Here is an 18,742-nt window from a genome sequence, read left to right as displayed (position 1 = left end):
AAAATAAATTCAAAAAAGAAAAGAACTTCCTCTGTATCATACAGCAGCTGACAAGTACTGGAAGGATTAAGATTTTTAAATAGAAGTAATTTACAAATCTGTTTAACTTTCTGGAATCGGTTGATTTATATAAAAAAAAATTCCACCGGAGTACCCCTTTAACAAGTAGCTTTGTGTTTAACCAGCTGGACATGAGACAGGACCAGAATCTTATATTCAGGGTCTAACTGAAACACCATTAAACCAGAGCATCATCTGGTGGACCAAGTTTTAGAAAAAGACAATGTACGATGCCACAACCAAGTCCTTGAGGTTCACCAAGGAGCAAATCTCAGACTATCAACATTTGGATTATTTCTCAATAGTAAATGTTTTATGTAATAGTGAGAGCTAAATTTACACTAGATATGCCCACAAAGTCTTTTCCTTTGGTTGATCCAAGGTAAATTTGCCTAAAACATGTTAAAGTCTGTTCCTTTTCAGATGTTGCTTGAAACCAAAGGAAAGTCATAGGAAAGCAAAAAAGGACATTAAGGCCTCATTTTATGTTCGGCACAACCAATAAAGATCGTTTATTGACATAACAAAATTAGATTTTATAATCATGGATCAATTCATACATCCTAAAAGAACGCGTACTTATCTATATTTGTCTCATTATGGACATATTGACTTTCAATCAACGTTCTAACATATAAGATCTTCAGAAGTTCCATAAGACAATGTCAGTAATGATGATGACTGGGGATGTAGAACTGGTCTTGGCTCGCCAACAAGATCTTAATATCTGCTTATTGAGGAGGAGGAGGAGGAGGAGGAGATGACCTTCCCGCCAACTTTCTCTGTAATAATTTTGGTCGTGGTTGTTGAGCTGGATCCTGCAGAAGAAAGAAAAAACCATTAAGGATCAGACCATATTTATGCTTGAAGACCAGATACATTTTTGATTATTTTACAGGTTGTAAAATCTTTTAATTATGTTTAAAGGGGTACTCTGCCCCTAAACATCTAATCCCCTATCCAAAGGATATCCAAAGGATAGGGGATAAGATATCTGATCGCAGGGGTCCCGCCGCTGGGGACCCCCAAAATCTCAGCCGTGGCACCCCAGACATCTGGTGCACAGAGCGAAATTTGCTCCATGCTGGAAGACTGGGGATGCGGGGCACAGGCTTGTGACATCACAGTCACGCCCCACTCGTGACGTCACAGCCATGACCCCTCAATGCAAGTCTATGGAAGGGGGCATGACGGCCTTCTCATCCCCTTCCATAGACTTGCATTGAGGGGACGTGTCTATGACGTCACGAGCGGGGTGCGGCCATGACGACTCTCTAAGCCAACGCCGGATGCAGCACGGAGACCCCTGTGGTCCCCAGTGGTTGGACCCCCATGATCAGACATCTTATCCACTATCCCCTATCCCTTTAAGGCCATTTTCACATTGCTGTTGTACTCTGGCCCATTATGGATCCATTCGTCCATTTGGCTCTTTTTTTTTGGGGGGGGGCCCTAAAATTGGGTCAGAGCACAATGGACTTAACTGGTCCTGATGGACCCCATTCAAGTCACTGAAAGGTAGTTTACTGGAGTTTAGCAGAGAAAAAAAAAGTTGTGCATGTACAATTTTTTTCTCCGCTAAAATCGACGCAACTGGGGATGGAACTACACATAGCGGAGCCCAACGGCAATGTGAAAGAGGCCTAATTTTTTATTTTAACACTACACTGGCTTACTTCTGTAAGCCAATTAACTGAAGAGACAAAAAGAGAGAAAGGAGCATGATCCTAATGTATTACCATAGGGTTGCAGATAAGTTATGCTCACCGGAGTTGGTTATGCTCAGAGCATAACATCTAGAGCAGCAGATTACTGAGCGGGTCAGCAGCCTTGGAGCACCCGATACTCCAAAAGGGCCAGCAAGCAGAAATGGATTAAGGTAGTTAAAGGAAATATTATCCAAATGTGGCACTTCTCCCATAAAATATTTTCTTTATTTCAACATCAAAGGTATAAAAGGATGGTGATGGCACTTTCAACGCGTTTCTAGCTCGTACCGAGCTCTTTATCAAGATGTGCATCTTGATAAAGAGCTCGGTATGAGCTAGAAACGCGTTGAAAGGGGCATCACAATCTTTTTATGCCTTTGATGTTGAACTAAAGAAAATATTTAATGGGAGAAGCACCGCGTTGGATAATCTTTTCTTTAACTACCTTAATCTACTTCTGTAAGCAAACACAATTATGCATACAGGCTCCTATTAAAGTGTACACGTCAATAGGAGCTGGAATGTCTCCATGGTGATGCCAGGTCCGGTGATCATGCTTCCGGAGATCACCTCTTGAAGAAAGCTCAAGGAGGAACAGAAGCCATTGGCTACACTAGGATGAAGATGTGTACTACAACACTGCTCCTGAGACTAATCTCACAGGCGCATTGACAGTGCCCGCAAGACCATATTGCTAAAAACATACATTAAGGTGCCGCGATGTATGTTTTCTCTCAGGACTAATAACTGGTTTATCAACATATTCATAGAGGGAGAGACATATATGAAGTTGTCTCTGTTGCCACTAGCAATCATTCGGCTTTCAGAGCAGAACATAAAATGAATGTTGAGCTGTGATTGGTTGCTATGGGCGACAGAGACTGCTGTAATGTATATACTGTATATTGTATGGTAACTGGTGCACTTCCCGTGAAGACAACTAGATTTAAAATGATATATTTTGTCATATTACGGTTCTTACCTGATTTCAACGCTCCGCTGGCAATTCTGTAAAAAAAAAAAAAAAAAAATTATTACATATTGTTAAATGTAAACATTACCTAAGATTGACATTAGAGATGAGCGAATTTTTGGAAATTTAGATTCGGACGATTTTCCCCCAAAATTTGGTTTGGTCTGAATTTATTCGTGGCTAATCTGTATTAAAAAGGGCTATTTCTGGCCTACAGAGAGACTAAATAGGGGTGTAGAACACTTTGCTGTGTTCTAACACGCATATGGAGTGTGCTGGGGTACTGAAATAATACTGTTATTCAGTATGACATGCAGATTAGGGGCGTCGCTATTAGAATCACTGCTGCAGAGCGGCACAATGACAGACCCTGGAGGTGGCATCAGTATGAGGAGACCATATAGTGGTTGAATGACACAGCCTGGAGGTGGCAGAAGCATGAGGAGACCATATAGTGGCTGAATGACACAGCCTGGTGGTGGCGGAAGCATGAGGAGACCATATAGTGGCTGAATGACACAGCCTGGAGGTGGCAGAAGCATGAGGAGACCATATAGTTGTAGAATGAGACAGCCTGGAGGTGGCAGCAGCATGAGGAGAATATATGGTGGCAGTATGAGACAGCCTGGAGATGGCATCAGCAGCATCAGGAGTCCTGAAAGTGACCCGGTGAAAGAGTGGAGCAGTGGGTGGCAATACCAGTAACCGGTGACGAAGGTGGGTAGAAAAAGGAAAACTTGGCATCAGATGTGTGGCATCAGGATCAGAATAGTACCTGAGGCAGGTAGGAAGAAGAAAACTGTATATTTTGTAAAAGTGTTGGTGTGCACAAGTAAGTATTGAGGATATGCATTACGTAAAACGTAACTTTTAATGATATTCTTAGGATAAAATATATGGACCCAAAATTTTTTTGAAATCAAACAAAAGGAAAGGTGTGCAAAAAACACCATGTGCTACCTACACCACCAAGTATTGATGTGATTCAAAGACCTCTAAAAGGTGGAAGGGAAGAACATATGGTTCATTGTAACCAGTGGAGGTAAAAACTTCCTCTTTAAGGCCCTACTCTCGCATTATTAATTCCCTCCTTGGCAAGTGTTACTCGCCCTAAAAAGCGTGGCCCCACACAGGAACCTCTCCCCATTTGTGAAATGGCAGTGTTTGTAGGTGGAAATAGGGAGAGGTTCCTGTGTGAGGCCATCCTTTAAGGGTGAGTAACACTTGCCAAAAAGGGAATAAAAGGGGTACTACCATGCTGACAACTTATCCCCTATCTAAAGGATAGGGGATAAGTTGCCTGATCGCGCGGGGTCCCGTCCCTGGGGACCTCCGCGATCTTGAGCGCAGCATCCGCTTTCATAAGGCCCCGAAGCGAACATCCGCTCCGGGTCTGATGACGGGGCCGGTGATAGTGACATCACGGCTCCTCCCCCGTGTGACGTCATGCTCCGCCCCTCAATGCAAGTCTATGGCAGGAGGCGAGACAGGCAACTTATCCCCTATCCTTTATGGTAGTACCCCTTTAATAATGCGGGAGTAGGGCCTTACAAGAGAAATTTTTACCTCCACTGGTTACAATGGACCATACGTTGTTCCCTTCCACCTTTTAGAGATCTTTGCATCACATCAATACTTGGTGGTGTAGGTGGCACATGGTGTTTTTTGCATACCTTTTCTTTTGTTTGATTTCACTTGATATGTACTTTTGGGTACATATATTTTATCCTAAGAATATTATTAAAACTTAAGTTTTAGCTAATGCATATCCTCAATACATACTTGTGGTCTGATGCAGAGGAATATCTGTAATTGGAGAGCAGCACATTAAATATGTTTTGCTTTATCCATATTTGTGAAGTGTTGGTGTGGCACCATGGTCAATCTACTCTGATGCATCATGCATTGGTGGGTGGAAATCCTGGCTGATCCATGCCTGATTCATCTTCACAAAGGTCAGTCTCTCCACAATTTTCATGGACAGACGAGTTTGCCTTGGGGTGACTATGGCCCCCGCCGCACTAAACACCCGCTCTGGTGGCACACTACTGGCCGGGCAGGACAGCTTTTCCAGGGCAAACTCTGCTAGTTGCGGCCACAAATCAAGTTTGGCTGCCCAGAAGTCCAGCCGAATTTCAATGGTTGTTGGCACGGGCATGTCAAGGTATGTCACCACCTGCTGGTTCAGGTCCTGCTCCAGGTCTACCTGCTGCTGATGAGTTGCTTCACTATGCGGGTGAAGAAAGCTACTCATCAGAGACTGTAGACTCAGGCTGCTGCTGATGGAGCTGGTACTTCTCCTGCCACTCTACCCCTCCCCAGCAGCCATGGCAGTGGAAGGTGAGCGCAGAGGGCCCCCCGAGTCAGACCTATGAGAAGATGGATGATAGCGCACATAGGCACAGCCAACTGACTACGTAGAATCTCTCTGTAGTAGGTCATTTTGTCCTCCCTCTCAGTGGGTGTAAAAAAGGCCCCTATTTTGAGCCGGTAGTGAGGGTCCAATAAGGGGGAAAGCCCGAAGTCATCCCGCTGCCGAATGGTGAAAGGGACTCCCTGCCTCCATCTCCACTGCATACTGCCACGGTGTGTCTGGTCCTCTGTCTCACCTTCCTCATAACCCTCTAGCTCCTCTTTCTGCTCCTGCTCCTCCTCTCCTATCAGATGACTAGAAAAACCGCCCATCTCGCGAAACCTAAACTGTGCTTCGCTGTGCCCCTCCCACTCCTCCTCCAGCAAGATGATACAGTCTTCCTGAACCTCCACCATTGAAAAAGGGGACACAGTTCCCCGAAACGTGTCTGGTGTTAAGACAACCCTGCACATCATCTGAGACAATCGTTACCGCATTGCCGGTCCTCACCTACCCTTTCACCTGCTCCCCGTGCCGTCGGGGTAGAGAGGATACCTCCAGCACTGCCATACGCTGCTACGATCGCTAGGCTTCACAGCGCTGCCACGCGCTGCTTCACAGCCATCATCTCCGACCCCCAGCACCGGATCCTATCACCCCTCCTACATTTCTCCTGTGCCGCCGGGACAGAGGGACGTGCATCCGGATCGCAAGCACAGCCGCACTCACCTGACTGTGCACACTGTAGCCGGTAAGAGGCACTAAGTGCCTGAACTGTATAGCGATTGCCCTCATGCATTCAGTCCCAATGCCGCCGGTGGTAGAGGGGGCATCGCCTGTATCTCTGCACCTAAAAACGCTTATAGTGGGCCCCAATCTGGGAGGCTCCAGCACTCCTGAAAATTGCCCTATTGGATTATTAACTTTTTTGCCATACACTTTCATCTGGATTAATCCCGGCTCCTATAATATGACTTTACAGTATAACTAAACAGATACTGTTTGCACTGTCTCATTGCCCCTTTTATTGTCTCATTTGTCCAATTGTTGAAGTGCAATACCACTGTGTATATTTTATATTTTTAGTATTTTATACCATTGTAACCATTTTATCTAGTGACCAGTCTGCGACAAGGGCCCTGCCGCAGACCTCACATCATTTTCGAAATAAATGTCATTATTTTATGCTGTTTTAGACACATTTTCTCTTTCTCTTCTTTCTAATTTTTGACCATATATCTCTTACTCTTACCTAGCCTAGCAGGACTGTCTCCCTTTTTATACTATACAGTGGTCCCTAAAGTTACAATATTAATTGGTTCCAGGACGACTGTTGTATGTTGAAACCATTGTATGTTGAGACCATAACTCTATGGAAACCTGGTAATTGGTTCTGAAGCCCCAAAATGTCATCCAAAAAATAGGAAAAAGTGAGGATTAAAGAAAGATAAGTAGATAACTAATATAGATAAAGCAAATCCTTACATATAAAAGTAAGAAAGATCTGCTGGGAGATGTAATCACTGTCTATGTCAGTGTTTCCCAAGCAGGGAGCCTCCAGCTGTTGCAGAACTACAACTCCCAGTATGCCCGGACAGCCTTCGGCTGTCCGGGCATGCTGGGAGTTGTAGTTTTGCAACAGCCTGGGGCACCCTGCTTGGGAAACACTGGTCTATGTAGAGGACAGAAGCTTCTTCAGGGTCCTGTACAGAACACGCAATGTCCTAAAAAAGTAACATGGAGCCGCCCTCACCTGGTGTCCAAAGGAGAAGCTAACCCTGGTACAGGTAAAGAGTACAGAACATGTAATACCTCCCTGTACTGTAGGGGGCGCTACCAGACACCAGTCAGTGCATGCAATTCAGTTATACAGGTAAAGAGTACAGAACATGTAATACCTCCCTGTACTGTAGGGGGCGCTATCAGACACCAGTCAGTGCATGCACTTCAGTAATACAGGTAAAGAGTACAGAACATGTAATACCATCCTGTACTGTAGGGGGCGCTACCAGACACCAGTCAGTGCATGCACTTCAGTAATACAGGTAAAGAGTACAGAACATGTAATACCTCCCTGTACTGTAGGGGGCGCTACCAGACACCAGTCAGTGCATGCACTTCAGTAATACAGGTAAAGAGTACAGAACATGTAATACCTCCCTGTACTCTAGGGGGCGCTAACAGACACCAGTCAGTGCATGCACTTCAGTAATACAGGTAAACAGTACAGAACATGTAAAACCTCCCTGTACTGTAGGAGGCGCTACCAGACATCAGTCAATGCATATGCTTCAGTAATATAGGTGTTTTACCAGTAAATTGCCCATTCTGATTGGTCGGTTCTTCCGACCATTGACACGTTGCACAGATCTGGATTGTCCGTAGCATTGTATGTTGAGTCTGGTTTCAACTTACAATGGTCCAGAAAAGACCATTGTATGTTGAAACTATTGTATGTTGAGGCCATTGTAGGTTGAGGGATCACTGTATAATGAAGATTACTTACTGTCCACCCTCTCCCTCCAGGAGCTGATGGTAAGTGGCGATCTCCTGCTCCAGTCTGCTCTTGATGTCCAGCAGGGCTTTGTACTCCTGGTTTTGGCGTTCCAGATCCGAGCGGAGATCGGCGAGCTGTGCTTCCCCGCCGCTGATAATAGACTGTAGCTGGAAAAGCTGCGCAGAATAGCGACCTTCTGTCTCTGCTAAGGTGGCTTCCAGGGTGGCTCTCTGTTGTCAAAAAGATATTTCGAATCAGGATTTATATCACATGTTTGTTCCCCCCAGAATCAGCTCCGCTTTCGTCCATGGGTTACCACCCGGTATTGCATTTGAATATTCATTGGAATGGGAATTAATTGTGATACCAGACACAACCTATGGACGGGAGTGGTGCTGTTCTGTAAACATAAAGTTACTTTTGATTTTTAACCTCTTATCAGGGCCGGCTACATCTATAGGCAAAATAGGCAGCCGCCTAGAGCGCCCTCTTGATAAGGGGCACCAATCGCCTGCCGCTAAAAAGTTATTGCACACTGTCTCCAGGAGATTTTTTTTTACAGTATGTCACCCCTGTAGTAAGGAGATTACATGAGGAGGAGGTTTGTTACAGTGTGTCACCCCAGTAGTAAGGTGATTACATGAGGAGGAGGCTTGTTACAGTGTGTCTCCCCAGTAGTAAGGACATTTCATGAGGAGGAGGTTTGTTACAGTGTGTCACCCCAGTAGTAAGGTGAATATATGAGGAGGAGGTTTGTTATAGTGTGTCACCCCAGTAGTAAGGAGATTACATGAGGAGGAGGTTTGTTACAGTGTGTCACCCCAGTAGTAAGGTGAATATATGAGGAGGAGGTTTGTTATAGTGTGTTACCCCAGTAGTAAGGAGATTACATGAGGAGGAGGTTTGTTACAGTGTGTCACCGCAGTAGTAAGAACATTACATGAGGAGGGTGTTTGTTACAGTGTGTCACCCCAGTAGTAAGGAGATTACATGAGGAGGAGGTTTGTTACAGTGTGTCACCGCAGTAGTAAGAACATTACATGAGGAGGAGGTTTGTTACAGTGTGTCACCGCAGTAGTAAGAACATTACATGAGGAGGAGGTTTGTTACAGTGTGTCAACCCAGCAGTAAGGTGATTACATGAGGAGGGGGTTTGTTACAGTGTGTCACCCCAATAATAAGAAGATTACATGAGGAGGAGGTATGTTACAGTGTGTCACCCGAGTAGTAAGGAGATTACATGAGGAGGAGGTTTATTACAGTGTGTCACCCCAGTAGTAAGGAGATTACATGAGGAGGAGGTTTGTTACAGTTTGTCACCCCAGTAGTAAGGAGATTACATGAGGAGGAGGTTTGTTACAGTGTGTCATCCCAGTAGTAAGGAGAATACATGAGGCAGAGGTTTGTTACAGTGTCATCCCAGTAGTAAGGAGATTACATGAGGAGGAGGTTTGTTACAGTTTGTCACCCCAGTAATAAGGAGATTAAATGAGGAGGAGGTTTGTTACAGTGTGTCACCCCAGTAGTAAGGAGAATACATGAGGCAGAGGTTTGTTACAGTGTCATCCCAGTAGTAAGGAGATTACATGAGGAGGAGGTTTGTTACAGTTTGTCACCACAGTAGTAAGAAGATTACATGAGGAGGAGGTTTGTTACAGCGTGTCACCCCAGTAGTAAGATGATTACATGAGGAGGAGGTTTGTTACAGTGTGTCACCCCAGTAGTAAGGAGATTACATGAGGAGGAGGTTTGTTACAGTGTGTCACCCCAGTAGTAAGGAGATTACATGAGGAGGAGGTTTGTTACAGTGTGTCACTCCAGTAGTAAGGAGATTATATGAGGAGGATGTTTGTTACAGTGTGTCACCCCAGTAGTAAGGAGATTACATGAGGAGGAGGTTTGTTACAGTGTGTCACTCCAGTAGTAAGGAGATTATATGAGGAGGATGTTTGTTACAGTGTGTCACCCCAGTAGTAAGGTGGGAGGTGTCAAAGGGTGGAGACAAAGGACTGAGTCAAGGGGGTGGGAAAATTAGCTTGTAGCAGCCCTGCCTCTTATATGTAGCACTATCCGGAGACTTACAGCACTGAGCAGAGATTGAAGTTCCATTTCTGCTCCTTGTTGACTGCGCCTTATTTCTGTGCTCTCGCTTTTGTTGGATTGTACTTGCTGTGTGCTGGTGACAACCTCTTTCTGCAAGCTTTCAACCTAGAATGGGAGAAGACAGTATAGGTTACTTATAGCGGTTATAGAGCAATGGTATGAAAATAGTACAATGAGCCAAAATATCAACTTAAAGGGGAACTCCACTGGCCAGCGTTCGGAAGTAATTGTTTCGAACGCTGTTTTTGCGCTGCGGGGAATGGCCACACCCCCTCAATGCAAGTCGATGGGAGGGGGCGTGACAGCCGTCACGCCCCCTCCCATAGACTTGCATTGAGGGGGCTTGGTCGTAATGTCACAAGGAGCGTGGCCGACCCCCGCAATGCGAAAAACAGCGTTCGGAACATTTACTTCCGAACGCTGGCCAGTGGAGTTCCCCTTTAAAAGGGTGTCCCATGAAGACACCAACTACATGTCTTGTTATTTACACACCACAGAGAGTGCTCCACTTAGAATCCTCCTTAATAATCCGGAATAGAGAGCTACATTTTAAGAGACATCCATGGCTGCCATGTACCACTACGTTTCCCCCGCAACACCTGCAAAACCCCTTTATTCTCACATTAATATTTTTGAGAATTTGAGCGACTAGCACTCTAAAAAATATTCTTACAGGAGGTCCCAAGATGTCTCACCTTGACAATAAGCCTCTATTGGTCAACCACTTTAACCCCTTAAGGATCAAGCCCATTTTCACCTTAAGGACCAGGCCAATTTTATTTTTGCGTTTTCGTTTTTTCCTCCTCGCCTTCTAAAATCCATAACTCCTTTATATTTCCATGTACAGACCCATATAAGGACTTGTTTTTTGCGTGACCAATTGTACTTTGCAATGAAACCTCTCATTTTACCATAAAATATATGACGTACCCAAAAAGTAGTTTTTTTTAAGGAGAGAATTTTAATGAAAACCACAATTTTGTACATTTTGGAGGGTTTCGTTTTCACACTATACACTTTACAGTAAAAATGACGTGTGTTCTTTATTCTGTGGGTCAATACGATTAAAATGATATCCATGGCTAGATACTTTTAAATTTTTGTACCGCTTAAAAAAAATCTAAAACTTTTTGTACAAAATCAGTATCTAAAATTGTCCTATTTTGACAACCTATAACTTTTTTATTTTTCCGTATATAGGGCTGTATGAGGGCTCATCTTTTGCGCCGTCATCTGTACTTTTCATCGATACCACATTTGCAGCCGCACCAGGACTTACATTTACGCCCGTGGTCATTAAAGGGGTACTCTGGTGGAAAATAATTTTATATTTTTTTTCTCTTTGTTTTTTTTTAAATGAACTGGTGCCAGAAAGTTAAACAGATTTTGTAAATTTCTTCTAATAAAAAATCGTAATCCTTCCAGTAGTTATCAGCTGCCGTATGGTTCAGAGGAAGTTCTTTTCTTTTTGATTTTCTTTTCTGTCTGACCACAGTGCTCTCTGCTGACACCTCTGTCCATGGCAGAAACTGTCAAGAGCAGGAGAAAATCCCCATAGCAAACCTCTCCTGCTCTGGACAGTTCCTTAAATGGACAGAGGTGTCAGCAGAGAGCACTGTGGTCAGACAGAAAAGAAAATCAAAAAGAAAATAACTTTCTCTGTAGTATACAGCAGCTGATAAGTACTGGAAGGATTAAGATTTTTAAATAGAAGTAACTTACAAATCTGTTTAATTTTCTGGCACCAGTTGATTTAATTTTATTATTATTATTATTATTATTTTTTTAACCCCTTAAGGACCTGGGCTTTTTCCGTTTTTTCATTTTCAATTTTTCCTCCTTAACTTTAAAAAATCATAACTCTTAAAAATTTTCACCTAAAATTATATATAATGGCTTAATTTTTGCGTCACTAATTCTACTTTGTAATGACATTAGTAATTTTACCCAAAAATCTACGGTGAAACGGGAAAAAAAAATCAATGTGCGACAAAATTGATGAAAAAACACTATTTTGTAAATTTTGGGGGCTTCTATTTTTACGCAGTACATTTTTTGTCATAAATGATACCTTATCTTTATTCTGTAGGTCCATACGGTTAAAATGATATCCTACTTGTATAGGTTTGAATTTGTATCACTTCCGAAAAAAATCATGAATACATGCAGGAAAATTTATACGTTTAAAATGGTAATCTTTTGACCCCTATAACTTTTTTATTTTTCTGTGTTCAGGGTGCTTTGAGGACTCATTTTTTGCGCCGTCATCTGAAGTTTTTAGCAGTACCATTTTTGTTCTGATCAGACTTTTTGATCACTTTTTATTCACTTTTTTTGTGGTATAAAAAGTGATCAAAAATGCGCTATTTTGGACTTTGGAATTTTTTTGCGCGTACGCCATTGAACGAACGGTTTAAAAAGCGGTATATTTTTATATTTTTATAATTCGGACATTTCCGCACGCGGCGATACCACATATGTTTATTTTTATTATTATTTACATAATGTTTTTTTTTTTTTTTGGAAATGCCGGGTGATTCAAACTTTTATTAGGGGAAGGGATAATTGAAAGGGTTAATGATTTTTTTTACACTTTTCTTATGCAATATTATAGCTCCTATAGGGGGGGCTATAACATTGCATGTACTGATCTTTTACACTGATTGATCCATCTCCATAGGAATGGATCAATCAGTGTTTTCGGCGATTGAATGCTCAAGCCTGGATCTCAGGCTTGAAGCATTCATTCGGCGATCGGACAGCACAGGAGAAGGTAAGAAGACCTCCTCCTGTGCTACAGCTGTTCGGGATGCCGCGATTATACCGCGGCGATCCCGAACAGCTCCCTGAGCTAGCCGGGCACTTTTACTTTCGTTTTTAGCGGCTCAGCTTTGAGCGCGCGGCTAAAGGGTTAATAGCGCGCGGCACAGCGATCAGTGCCGTGCGCTATTAGAGACGGGTCCCGGCTTCACTATGACGCCGGGCCCGCCGCGATATGATGCGGGGTCACCGTGTGACCCCGCGTTATATCGCAGGACCGGGACTCATGACGTATGCATACGTCATGGGTCCTTAAGAGGTTAAATACCCCTTTAAAACCCTTTTTCTTATGTGACTTCTAGATATATGTAACCATGACATGAAGGATTCGGAATAGTGTGATCACTTACCTGACTAAGGAATAAAGCTTCAGCCTCTTTTCTGTTCTTCTCTGCAATATGTTCATACTGTTCCCTGAGGTCATTGAGAGTCTGGAGCAGGTCAATTCCAGGAGCGGCATCCAACTCCACATTGACGGTTCCAGCGGCTTGCTGTTTGCTCTCGCTAAGTTCCTGCAGATTCATTAAAGGATAAAAGCTTAAATGACAGGACAAAATACCAAAATACATGAATTAAAGGGGTACTCTGCCCCTAGAAATCTTATCCCTTATCCAAAGGAGATGTCTGATGGCGATCTCGGCTGCGGCACCCCAGGCATCCGGTGCACGGAGTGAACTTTGCTCCGTGTCGGATGACTGGCGATGTGGGTGGGAGGCTCGTGACATCATGGCCACGCCCCTCAATGCAAGTCTATGGGAGGGGGCGTGACTGTCGTCACGCCCCCTCCCATAGACTTGCATTGAGGGGCTGGATCGTGATGTCACAAGGGGGCGTTGTCGTGACATCACGAGCCTCCGTCGCTGCACCCAATGCTCTAAAGGAATGCCGAGTGCAGCAGGGAGATCGCGGGGGACCCCCGCCATCAGTCATCTTATCCCCTATACTTTGGATAGGGGATAAGATGTCTAGGGGCGGAGTACCCCTTTAATGGAATCAGTAAATTGGTCAATAAAATGGTGTCAATGAGGCACACGTGTCAAACTTGGCATATCCCATAAATAAGCTACGGTTGGGTGTATAAATAGATGTTCTTGGTTCTAACACCTTTAATTGTCTTGAACATTGGAAATGTATACTAGACTTTGATGCTGGAATAATCAGAAAACAGTGAAAGACAATGAACAATCGAGACTATTGGAAATATGGCGGTACTATGAGATTTGTTGTATGACCTAGATTGGGCTTGTTGACCCGATTTCTAGCTCCAGTTCATCCGGTTAGGTGAAGGTTATTAGCATAGCCACCTTCTTCTAGACGGATACAATGACAAGCTTTAGCAGCCTCATTAAATCCTATATGGTTCAACTAGTTTTACCATTACAAACATGACTTGGCACCAAATACAAAGGTATCGGATGAGTAAGTGGCCAAGCACGTGCATTCCTTCTTCATGAAGACCAATGTTCTGATGCGTTCTTTTTCTTGCTTACCTCCTCGTGGTTCTTCTTCAGGTAAACCAATTCCTCCTTGAGGCCTCCAATCTGAAGCTCCAGATCTGATCTTGTCATTGACAGCTCATCCAAGACGCGCCGAAGTCCACTGATATCACTCTCCACGCTCTGGCGCAGAGAAAATTCATTCTCGTACCTTAAGAACAAAGAAGAATAAAGAAGAATATGTTTAATAATATATAGATTAATATAGATATACTCAATGGATAGAACTAATAGAAGGATAAATGAACAGGAATAAAAATAGATAGATAGATATGCAGATATATAGGTAGGTAGGTAGATAAGTAGGTAGGTATTGTCTCCTGTCTATGTATATTTAGCCTAGCAGCGTGCACCTGTATGCCGGGTCCATGCAGTAGTTTGGTACCAGTGTGTGCTGGCCAACTTATCCATGTTTGTGTTATACATATGGGGGAGTGGCTACCTCCATGTTGGCTCCTGCACCCCACCCATCTTATAAGGTGCTGGATGTTTCAGACCTTGCAAGCCTGGTAACTGATTGCACAGAGGCACATTCACAGTGTAGGGTCCGTTCCAATGAGGTCACCTTATCGTGGTGGGATGGTCCAAACTATTTGGCCAAATGGTGAGCAAAGTACCTCAATTTTTTTCATTTTTTGCATTGTAGCAATGTAGCATTTCATGTTTTATCTGTATCTTTGTGCTAGCAGTGTGCTGCTACATTCTCCTGCTTGTGTATATTTAGCCTAGCAGGGTACACCTGTATGCCGGGTCCATGCAGTAGTTTGGTACCAGTGTGTGCTGGCCAATGTATCCTTGTTTAGGTAGGTAGGTAGATAGATAGACAGATAGATAGATAGGTAAGTAGGTAGATAGCGAAGCGAGCAGCACATCAAAGGAAAGCTGAATTGGTGCAAGCAGCCTTGTTGGCCCTTGTCCGGGGCCCAAAAACCAGACAAGAAGAGAGATGACCGCAGCACTCTGTGCAGCAGAAAAGTTGCAAAAAAATGTATTCCATCTTATGTGCGAAAAATAGTGACATTTCAACTCACTAATGAAACAAACAGATGGATAGACACAATGGGGAGAAGAGCAGCACACCTGAAGAGTAAATCAAGTTGTTGGTGCAAAGCACTTTCTGGGGCTCTTTTCAGAAGCCCACCAATTATACAGCAAAAAAGATCTCACTGCAGCACACATTGTACGGGGAAAATGCTCAGTGGTTTATTCCATAAAAAAGTGTTTTCACAGCAAGCGATGTTTCGAGCGGGCTCACTGCTTGATAATGACTGGGTGAGCCCGGTCGAAACGTTGCTTGCTGTGAAAACACTTTTTTATGGAATAAACCACTGAGCATTTTCCCCGTACAATGTGTGCTGCAGTGAGATCAATTTTTTCTAGATAGATAGATATAATGAGAAAGATAGATAGATAGATAAGAGATAGATAGATATGAGATAGATAGATAGAAAGATAGGTGATAGATAGATAGATAGATAGATAGATAGGAGATAGATATGAGATAGATAGATAGATATGAGAGAGATAGATAGATAGATAGATAGATAGATAGATAGATAGATAGATAGATAGATAGATAGATAGATAGATAGATAGACAGATATATATATGAGATAGATAGATATGAGATAGATATATAGATATGAGATAGATAGATAGATATGAGATAGATAGATATGAGATAGATATATAGATATGAGATAGATAGATAGATAGATATGAGATAGATAGATAGATAGATATGAGATAGATAGATAGATAGATATGAGATAGGTATGAGATAGATATGAGATAGATAGATAGATATGAGATAGATATGAGATAGATATGAGATAGATAGATAGATATGAGATAGACAGATAGATCTGAGATAGATAGATAGATAGATAGAAAAATATAGGCAGCACACCACAAGTAGGCTTCAAACAAAAATAGGATTTATTCCATGATGTGGGAGACTACGTTTCTCCAGCCTCACGCTGGCTTTCTCAAGTGCTTAATAAGTGATATACATAGGGCTTATATAAGCCAACCAATTACAGAGTAGTGACATCATCATACAATGATTACCATACATAAACAATGTGCTAAAAAAAACTATTATTAAGGTATCACATATCTTTATGTATGTGATACCTTAATAATAGTTTTTTTTAGCACATTGTTTATGTATGGTAATCATTGTATGATGATGTCACTACTCCGTAATTGGTTGGCTTATATAAGCCCTATGTATATCACTTATTAAGCACTTGAGAAAGCCAGCGTGAGGCTGGAGAAACGTAGTCTCCCACATCATGGAATAAATCCTATTTTTGTTTGAAGCCTACTTGTGGTGTGCTGCCTATATTTTTCTATACATTGAGGAAGCAGTGGACCGAGGTTCAGATGATGCGGGCACCCCGAATTCTTTTTTTCTATTTATTTTTGGAGGTGCTGTTCTTATTGGATATTTAGATAGATAGATATGAGATAGATAGATAGATAGATAGATAGATAGATAGACAGATGGTACAGGGTATTGGGTGGATTTCAACCTTTGACTTGGGGATGACATTGTATTTATACACTTACTTAAGCCTGAAGTCATCAGCAGCCAGTCTGGCATTGTCGACCTCCAAAACTACTCTTGAGTTGTTGATCGTTGCCAAGAAAATCTAGAAAATAAATTACATTTGAGCAAGTTATCTTCTTGAATGATTGATAGATAGATAGATAAGATACTATCTATTATATGGAAGTAAATGACCTATTGATTTTGGCGACATCGTCTTCCATTACAATATGATCCGTACCTTGTCACGAAGTTCATCAATTGCAGTGTAGAAGCCAGCAAAGCTCTGCTCACGAACTGTCACAGACCCCTGCTTTGAATACCAGTCTCGGATCTTGGCCTCCAAATCATTATTTGCTGCTTCCAAGGATCGGACTTTATCCAGGTAGTTGGAAAGACGGTCATTCAAGTTCTGCATGGTATACTTCTCATTTCCAGAAAACAATCCATCTCCACCTCCACCACCACTAAAGCTGGCACTGAAGGATGAGCCAGAACCGACACCAAAGCCTGCTCCGCCACCAAATCCAGAGCCAAAGCCTGCTCCACCACCAAATCCAGAACCAAAGCCTGCTCCACCACCAAAGCCTGCTCCACCACCAAATCCAGAGCCATAGCCTGCTCCACCACCAAATCCAGCACCTAGACCACGTACTGAAGATGCACCAAATCCACCACCATAGACACCGGCTGTTCTGAAGATCCCATCAGACAGTCTGGACGAGACACCACTGCTCCCTCTAGAGAAGCTGGCTTGACTGAAACTGGAGCTCATGGTGGAAATAAGTGGTTTTTAGGAATGGGTTTGAAGCAGGTTTTTACACTTCTGTTCCTTGGATCCAGAAGTGCAAGAAACCTCGTTACATGAACCATATTTATACAGCAGGCAACGGGTTCATGTCCTCCAGTATGACAGGTTTCACGCCCCCTGAAATAAAGCCACATCTGAAGTTTATTTCTTATTGGCCAGATTTTGATTTGAAAGATGATCATTTACATTCTTTTATGTTTTGCCTTAGGATGAACACATTTCAGCTTTTTCTTGTTTGATTTGTTTCAGAAACATTCCCAGAAGGGATAGAATGTAATTTCTGGAAGGTTTTCTAGGTATCTTGAAATATTAATCTTTTTTTTTTTCTTTTGTATTAGAGGTAAAAAGTTTAAAGAACATAAAAACAGTAATATTACATAAAAAAGCTGCAAAATCTGAGTTTCTTGAGCTTGGTATATTGATGTAGAAAGTATCTTATGTATACACTACGCTCTCAGTTCTTCTAAATATGAGAGTGGAAAATAAACAAAAATTCGGTATAGGCGCCGCTGCTAGACCGTATAACGTATATTTAATTAGAGTAAGGACAACGCGTTTCGGCACTAAGCGTGTGCCTTCCTCAGGTCCACAAAATGGTGCCCCAGTCAGTGGGTTGTACAGAGTGGGGTGCTGGTCCGGAGGTCCTGTTTGCTTGGCGTGCTGCCGCGGACCGCAGTTAGCCAAGTTAACAGGACCTCCAGACTAGGGCCTCCAGACTTTTCACTGACAGATGATGTGAGGAAGAGAATTTCCATGTTGAATTTCAAAAGCTGTGAATGGCCTTCAAACTTTTACCTAAAGACAAATTCATACTGTAACAGCCGCAAAACATGGTTCAAAAAAATCACCCTTCTCTTCCAGGGCCTTCTCTTCTCTCTTAACTGACAAGCGGTCTGATTTTTAGGGGGTCTAACCGGTGGAACCGTCACCAATCCCTGAATATTTTGGCTCTTCATTAAAGGAGTACTCCGGCAAAAATTTAATTATCCCCTATCCACAGGATAGGGGATAAGTAGGTGATCGCGGGGGGTGTACTACCGCTGGGCCCGCACCACGATCTCCAGGATGGGACCCCGACGCTCTCAGTGAGGAGCGTGTGTCGTCTACCGATAGACAGCACACGCTCCATTCATTTCTATGGGAGCGCCGATGATGCCCAAGAGCTGTACTTGGGTCTTTATGGCGCTCCCATAGAAATACATGGAATGCTCCTCACTGAGCGTCAGGTCCCATCTAGTTGAGCACGGGGGGGGGGGGCAGCGGTCAAAACCCCCCTGCGATCAGCTTCTTATCCTGGGGGATCAGCTAAAGGAATAGTGGTGCAAAAGATAACTCCTTTGGATAGGGGATAAGTTATAAATCGCGA

The 18,742-nt window shown here is 43.0% G+C and overlaps 1 protein-coding gene across 1 annotated transcript; it reads right to left on the bottom strand.

The window, feature by feature from the left end:
• Positions 1-741: 741 nt before the first annotated feature.
• On the bottom strand, positions 742-17,378 carry LOC130296597 (keratin, type I cytoskeletal 15-like). The gene is made up of 8 exons (XM_056548307.1): positions 16,807-17,378; positions 16,586-16,668; positions 14,006-14,162; positions 12,866-13,027; positions 9,675-9,800; positions 7,602-7,822; positions 2,752-2,777; positions 742-878 (listed from the first exon to the last, which is right to left on the bottom strand). Exons 1-8 carry the CDS (start codon positions 17,338-17,340, stop codon positions 781-783), a joined length of 1,407 nt encoding a protein of 468 aa, XP_056404282.1. The 5' UTR covers positions 17,341-17,378; the 3' UTR covers positions 742-780.
• Between the last annotated feature and the right edge of the window lie 1,364 nt (positions 17,379-18,742).

This window comes from Hyla sarda, chromosome 12, assembly GCF_029499605.1.
Source record: "Hyla sarda isolate aHylSar1 chromosome 12, aHylSar1.hap1, whole genome shotgun sequence".
Taxonomy (NCBI): Eukaryota; Metazoa; Chordata; class Amphibia; order Anura; family Hylidae; genus Hyla; species Hyla sarda.
The sequence above is the reverse complement of the archived record's forward strand: the minus strand, read 5'-3'. Positions and strand labels throughout refer to the sequence as shown.